This window comes from Gossypium hirsutum, chromosome A11 (genome assembly GCF_007990345.1).
Source record: "Gossypium hirsutum isolate 1008001.06 chromosome A11, Gossypium_hirsutum_v2.1, whole genome shotgun sequence".
Lineage (NCBI taxonomy): Eukaryota > Viridiplantae > Streptophyta > Magnoliopsida > Malvales > Malvaceae > Gossypium > Gossypium hirsutum.
The window spans coordinates 6,996,478-7,004,039 of NC_053434.1; the positions used below are offsets into that span (position 1 = coordinate 6,996,478).

Sequence of the window (7,562 nt, forward strand, 5' to 3'; positions counted from 1 at the left end):
TGAATAAATTGATTGTACTCAGCTTTAGCTTCTTTCTATTAAACTCTCAGTTGATTAAATGATTATTTCAGATTGAATTACACTTGTTAAACACTACTTATTAAATCATTAGCCGGAAAAATATGACGTTTATTTTAATTAGGAAATTGGCAGGAAAAAGAAAAAGTTAGAAATGGCGTTCACACACCATTATCACTATCAAAACGAGGAACAGTAAAAAAAGACGGAAGCTTTAAAACAAAAGCTAAATTCGAGGAGACAAACAACAAAACTCCAACACCATTTTTTCCCTTCATTTATTTAAACCTCTTCCTATTCGACCATCAAACTCTCTTCTCTAATTCCTTTGTTACCACTTTATATTCTTTCATCTCTTCATTCTTTTAAAATCAGTGCTTGCTGATTTTTTTTTATTGATCTTCTACCCCTTGTACCTGGATCCGACCCGACCTGGATTGTCCCTTGTGTTCTTTTTCTGCTTTCTCAGCAGGGAGATCCCATTCTGGGGACAAAGAAGAACACAAAAGATCAAAGGTAATTTTATTTCAATTTGATCCATTTTTCTTGGTTAACTTTTCTGTGTTTTTTTATTTGTAATTTGTTATGTTTTCTGGGTTTTGCTTAAAATGTCTGCATTAATATTCATTTAACATTTTTGTTTTTCCCCTTTTGTAAAGATATTTGCTTTTGTTTCTTTTTCCCATCACATTCAAAGTTCTCAACTAATAAAATTTGTGTTTTTCCCTGTAATTTCATTTTTAGATTCGAAGTTTTTTTTTTAAATTTTTTTAAGTAACAGCATTGACTTTTAATATTCATTTTGATAGTTTTTTTTTGGGGGGGGGGGTGGGTTAAGCATATTTGCTTTTGAATATAAGATTGATTCTGCCTGTGTTATGTATTTGCCAAATTCCAGTTTTGGATCAAAGTTTGTATGTGTTTCTTATCATTTTCTAAGAAATAAAAAATATGTTATTAATATTGTCTTTGTTAAGTCTTTTTCACATAATTTTCTTTGAAGTTTGAACATTGTTTTGCTCCTTTTCATTATGGAAAAACAAATCTTTTTTCAATTTAGTCTTTGTTTTTAATTATTTTATATAATTAAATTACTCAAAGTTCATTTCCCTTTTTTTTTTGATCCAAACTTTTCTTTTGTACAAAATTACTCTCTTTCTTAGCTTTTTATATTATATTATATATATATATGTTTTATAAGATTAGCTTTAGCTCTCAGTTTTCACTTTCACATTCAGTTATTTGAGCATTTTTCATATTTCTTTCTAATGTGGGACAGATTTCATTTTTTTAAAAAGAAAAAATTATATTGTTTTTGTTGCCTCAATCCTCTTCATTTGTCTCTTTAACCTCATTGGATATGGAGTCTATGCTGTCTTTTCTTTTCAGTTTTTCCATTTTAGATTTATAGTTAAACTTCAAAGTGGTTCTGCTTCAAGATAAAACAGTGGGTTTTTTTACATTGATCATCTTTAGTTTTCAGAAAATATTTTTCCTGTTGATTTTGGATTTTTTAAGGTTATTTTTGTTTTTCCTTCCTAAAATGTTTTTTTTTTCTGATTTAATGAATATGGCAGGATTAAGCTCTAGAAATCCATGATTAACTGAGGACTTTATATTGGGTCCTTAGTTCAGTTGTTTAAAATCTATATATTTTTTATAATATGCTATGTTATTCAGACTTGGATATGTCCTTGGAGGATCACATCCCGGTACCTTTGTTTGCATATGTGCCGGACACGGGTGCTTTAAACAAAATGAAGAGTGCTTGCTGTCAACTAAGGAGTTTTGATGATTGTGGTCATGATTGTTTCATATATATATATATATATTTTCACCTATGGTAACATTTCATTTTTTTCCGGATTGATTATGTGATAATTTCTACCATTAATTGCAAGTTATATAATCTTTTTACAGTAAATTCGGCTTCCGTCAAAATGATTGGCATATCTAATGTAAACAATATTTGGTGTTAAACCAGGGTTCTGCAATTAAGCAGTCTTATGGGGAGTTGTGTATCAGCACCTGCTGAAAGAATCAAGAATTTGAGAAGGCCCCGTCATCGGTTCCGAAAACACCGTGGGAAGGTTTCCCGTTCCATCACAGATGGAACCAAGAAAAGAAATAGTGATGCTCGTGTCACAGATATAGCTGTTAGTGAATATTTACATATGGAGAATGGTGCAACCACTACTCGTAGAAGATCGGAGGTTTCAAGCTCAACATTCAATTTCACTCAATTTCAGTGGCATCTTAGTCAAATTGATACAAATGGTATATTATTTCTTTTCATCAATGTTAATAATCTTTGCTGAAGAATATAGTAGGTTACCAAAAACTTATGAAGAAAGGGTATAAATTATTTTCCAAAATCAAAGGGACTTATATTTTCAGAATTGCTATAACTTCCGGTCGTGTCCTGTGATAAATATTTTGTTAAAAAGGAACTAATGTAAATGATAGTATACAATAAGCATTTTGGTACATTATATTATTTCTCCAAGTATATGTACAATACGGGTATGCTCAAAAATTAAAAATTTTTCCATATATGTGGAGGATCATACCTTCTTACACATGTCCGAATATTTTTCAACCATGGGAACTTGAAGAAAAACGAATAGTTGAAGTAACATAGTTGGTCTCCTTATACTTTCCAGTGAACTTTTTATTCTGTGCAATGAACTGTCTTAAAAACCATGTTTTTGTCAAGATCCCATGGTGTTTTCGGTTCTAAATTTCCTTTCCTTTTTCCAAAAAAGATTCCTACTAAGAGGATTTTGTCTTTTGGTCCTTGCGCACTAGATTTTAGTATATACCAGTAATGGAAATCAAAGCTGACCAAAAGAAGTTTTTTTTCTGCTGTAGCTTGCCAAGAGGATCTTTGGTTTGATTCAGTTAGTATTCTTGAATCTGATTCGGACGACGATTTCCTCAGCATTCATGGAGGTAACGGAAGATTCAACCTTTCCTTGATCATATTTAAATGAGTTCTGTAATAGAAAATAAAGCATGATGATATAGCAATGGGACAATGTGGAGCCGAACTATGAATCATCATAAGAGACTAGTACTCATTATCTTGTCTAAAATTTTCTGCATCTGCTGAATTTTAGACAATGTCAGTTACTAAATATATCAAATACTTATGATTGCTAATTTTTCTTGGTTTCTGTTTTTTAGTATGCACGTACAATGGGAAGATTTAGTCATCTATGACCGTCTTATGTATGTATTTGTCTGGATTTTTCTTTTCCAGATGGTTTTCCATCAGTGAGCAATGCGATTGGGAATATATCAAGTGGGCAGCTGCTTCAGTATGAAAGTTCAACGTGCTTCATGGATGGCAAGTGCAAAAACGAAGAATACCATGAAGGTTATTTAAAGACAGATGGAGGTAAAATGAGCAAAGATGAACCTAAAGAAACAGATCGGTTGTCTCACATTAGTAGCCAGGGTAATGAGCTTTCGCGCTTCGGAAAGGCCGATGAAATGGGTAATAGGAAGAAGAAACTATTAGGTCATCCTTACGGAAGCTTTAAAGGTCTGAAGGAGGATAGGCGTAATTCTGAAGAGAAAAACTTAAGACCCGGATTATCAAGAATGATTCCTTCTGTGAGTTTCAATGAGAAGATTTTGACATCTGGTTTGGCTCCACAATCCCAAAGAAGGAAATCAGCAGTTTTTAGACTTTCTTTTAAGAGGAGATCATATGATGCAGAAGACAAACTTGAGGACTGTAAGTAATTTGAGTTAATTTTGTTTCCAAAGTTTTGCTTTGTATTTTATTGAGTTCAATGATAACTCCTAAAGTAGAATATAATGTTGACTTTATTGATAACAGGTGCATCAAAACGATTTTTATATCGTCCCAAAGCTGGATATATAATTCCATGTAGCAAGGATGAGAAGGCGAGTCAAGGATGTTGGTCCGATATTCCACCATCAACTTTTAAACTTCGAGGCGAGACCTATTTCAAGTATGCTAGTTATTCTAACCCTTGAATTTTACCATTTGTGTTGGTATCTTTCCAATGAAGTTCACAATTATAATGATTTTATATTTCTATCCATTTGATCTTTACTGAGAAATTTTTATTTATTTTTCCATTAGAGATAAACGGAAATGTCCGGCACGACATTTCTCCCCTTATACGCCAATAGGCATTGACTTGTTTATCTGCCCGACAAAGATAAATCACATTGCCCAACATATTGAGCTTCCTAATGTAAAAGCAAATGGGAAAGTGCCCCCTCTTCTAATTGTTAATATTCAGGTATTTTTCAGAATGTCCGTATTTAATTGTTGTGATGTATCTTGGTGGAATATTGCACTGGAATTCAATCATTAAAAAAAGGCTTCCTGGCAATGTCATTTCAGTGATTTGTCTTGCATGTTCTCTTGCAGTTGCCTACTTATCCCGCTGCAATGTTCCTTGGCGATAGTGATGGTGAAGGAATGAGTCTTGTTCTCTATTTCAAAGTTTCTGAGAATTTTGACGGGCTCATCTCGCCTCAATATCAGGAGAGCATCAAGGTAACATTATAACATTTTGCTGTCAGGACATGTGTCTTTATTTAATTTGTATGTTATTCAAGGTCATGCCCTTAGCCTTCTGTAAATTCTTTTAACTCCCAAGGCTTACTGTACTTTGCAGCGTGTTGAGGATAAGTGTTGTTAATACCCGTAGTCAGGACTAGAAGGGTCCTTAGTCCAGTTTCTCAGGTCAAATGATTCTGAGCTATTCCTCTTTGCTGCTAGAGAATCCCACTTTGTAGATTAAACTAAAACTTGTTGTCACTTGGATGCTATTTCTACTTATGCTGTGCTGGTTCTTCATATAAGTATCAATGTCGACACCGATGTCTGACATGGGATTAGGATATTACACTCCTAGGGTCCTTCAAATATAGGAAAAAAGTTAGAAGATGTTGAACTTATCCGTGTACATACCCATATCTGAGACCCCCAAGTTCAAGTAACATAGACTTCTAGACATGAAAATCTGTGGTAGAAGTATGTCTTAGCTTCATCGACTCGGGACTGACATGGATGCCTCTTGTTTGGTATTTTGTAGTTCTAGAATGGAATAGGTAAATTGAACAGTGAATAAAAGAATATAGGATAAACTTATCTTTTCAAATTGATGTTACGATGTTTCCAGGTTATTCATTCAGTATTAGCCACTTTTTTATTTCACTTTGTACTATCTCTTAAACATTTGTGCTTTTGGTCCAGAAATTGGTCGATGATGAGATGGAAAAGGTTAGAGGGTTTGCGAAAGACTCTACCGTTCCCTTCAGAGAAAGGTTAAAGATCATGGCTGGGTTGGTTAATCCTGATGACCTCAATTTGAGTTCTACTGAAAAGAAACTCGTAAATGCTTATAATGAAAAGCCAGTTCTCTCACGCCCGCAGCACAACTTTTACAAGGTATAGCATAAGTTTCTACTTTGCTTGTTGGCTTTGTCAGTGTTTAGTTGAACGAATAGGTTAGGAATATAAACAGACAGCACTATGATCAACCAGAATTTGTTTTATGATGTGACTTCGACACACCGGTCTTGTATTACGGGCATAACTGAATTCACTAGGTAGTCCCAACTTATTCGATGACCAAATAACATATCATATTGTCCCTTGAGATAATGCCAATGGGTTTCAGCCTAGAAGCATACTCGGCAAACACTGAGGCCATTCTAAATTCATAAGAATATTAAACCTTCACAAATGTCATTTGGATTCTTCATTTTTCTTGAAGCATTGATGTCCAACACTCGTTTTCTATCAGCTTGAATTCCATCTAGTTTTTCTGAACTTAAAGCTCATATGATATTTAGTTGTAACTGCCAAGTCATTGGCATCATACAATCAATTACGAGGGTGTTGACTCTATTTCTCATGCAGGGTTCAAATTACTTTGAGATTGATTTGGACATTCATCGCTTCAGTTATATATCAAGAAAGGGGCTTGAGTCGTTTCGAGATCGATTGAAGAATGGAATTCTTGATCTGGGTTTAACCATCCAGGTATCGCCCTGGTCTGGGTTCTTTGTTAAATATTGTAAACTTCCTTCAAACTTGTAAATGTTTAAACTTTGGATTAATGATCTTTGCCTTCAATTGACAGGCACAAAAACAAGAGGAGCTTCCGGAGCAAGTGTTGTGCTGTTTGAGACTGAACAAGATCGACTTTTCTGATCATGGCCAAATACCAACACTTCGAACAGCTTCTGATGCCTGAAAAGGTTGTTGTGGTTGAGGTGGAGGATACTGACTCTTGTAAAATTTAGAAACTCTTGTATGGAGGATCAATTTCGTTTGTGGAAGCTCAGTCGTTACAGTACCAGCTTTACTGCAAATATATTTCATAAAATGTTTGATTTCTCGTTAACAGTACCAATTATATTGGCCGATACATACCGATTTAGAAAAAAAATAAAAATTAAAATGGAATTAACAGCGTACCATTTCAGTTTTTATATCAATTTATATGTACTTGTATTGATCAATATAGATAGGTGTCAACTTGTATCAGAAGGCATCGATAGTTGATAAAATCAAGTATGTGCATTGGCTTAAGGAGCAAGCAATCGCCATATCAGATCAAACTACTAAAACAAAGGACTATGTCCCAATAGCCATTGATGGACTGCTTTATATAAGGATTGTGGATCCTTTATTGGCACCTTATGGCATTGAAGATCCTATATTTGCAGTCATTCAATTAGAGCAAACGACGATGAGAAGCAAACTCGGGAAAATCACTCTTGACAAGACTTTCGAAGGGTGTGATGCACTCAACAAGAACATCCTCGATGCTATTGACTACTGGCCTTTGTAAACAGTTTCGGGACTAGAGTGCTTGCTTTATGAGATCAAAGACATATCACCACCTAAAGGCATAAAGAAGTCCATGGATCTTCAGGAAGAAGCGGAACACAAGAAACACGTGCGGATTCTGATTTTTAAGGGGAAAGTCGGCTCAACCGAGCAATGGCCAAAGCAGAAGCTATACTTGCTAATGCAAGAGCTACAGCAAAGGCAATAAGGGAAGTTGCAGCCGCAATCGGCTCTAGCTGGGTCAAGGAAGCAACCGTGAGGGTTGTGGAGCAAAACATCGAAGCATTCAGTGAGCTAGCCAAGGAGAGCAGCACAACTTTACTTCCTAACGATGTTGCCAATCCTGCAGGGATGATGGCACAGGCTTTAGGCTTATACAGAGGCATGATAAAGAGAAATTCGGGTAAATGAGTTCCTTTTAAAGCAAGTAAAGAGGACCTGAAGCTTTGTAATGGTTCACTAATTAGGGTTGGTCTTTTTTATGTTTTCTCGAATTGCCAAGTTCTTTAATATCTAGAAACTGAATTTGTTTTCTTGGGAAAATTATGAATTTGTTAGTAAATTTGTAGGTTTTTAAAAAAAAATCATTTTTCCTTTTCTTCCCCTTCAAAAATAGATGCTTTCTTGAGAATAAAATGTATTTTTAAATAGTAATTTAAAGAAAAAAGATCAAATTAATCAATTAGATTTAGTGGTC

General features: G+C 34.6%; 1 protein-coding gene across 1 annotated transcript; it reads left to right on the forward strand.

The window, feature by feature from the left end:
- Window positions 1–188: 188 nt before the first annotated feature.
- LOC107922708 (uncharacterized) lies at window positions 189–6,489 on the forward strand. The gene is made up of 11 exons (XM_016852842.2): window positions 189–534; window positions 1,699–1,861; window positions 2,003–2,295; window positions 2,890–2,970; window positions 3,281–3,760; window positions 3,866–4,001; window positions 4,136–4,298; window positions 4,430–4,558; window positions 5,261–5,455; window positions 5,930–6,052; window positions 6,153–6,489. Exons 2-11 carry the CDS (start codon window positions 1,707–1,709, stop codon window positions 6,264–6,266), a joined length of 1,869 nt encoding a protein of 622 aa, XP_016708331.1. The 5' UTR covers window positions 189–534; window positions 1,699–1,706; the 3' UTR covers window positions 6,267–6,489.
- The last annotated feature ends 1,073 nt before the right edge of the window (window positions 6,490–7,562 follow it).

Coding starts and splice junctions, on each gene's coding strand:
- LOC107922708 (XM_016852842.2), top strand. CDS start 1,707: ATGTCCTTGGAGGATCACATCCCGGTACCTTTGTTTGCATATGTGCCG. Junction 3,761..3,865: donor AGAAGACAAACTTGAGGACT/GTAAGTAATTTG, acceptor TATTGATAACAG/GTGCATCAAAACGATTTTTA. Junction 5,456..5,929: donor CGCAGCACAACTTTTACAAG/GTATAGCATAAG, acceptor TTTCTCATGCAG/GGTTCAAATTACTTTGAGAT.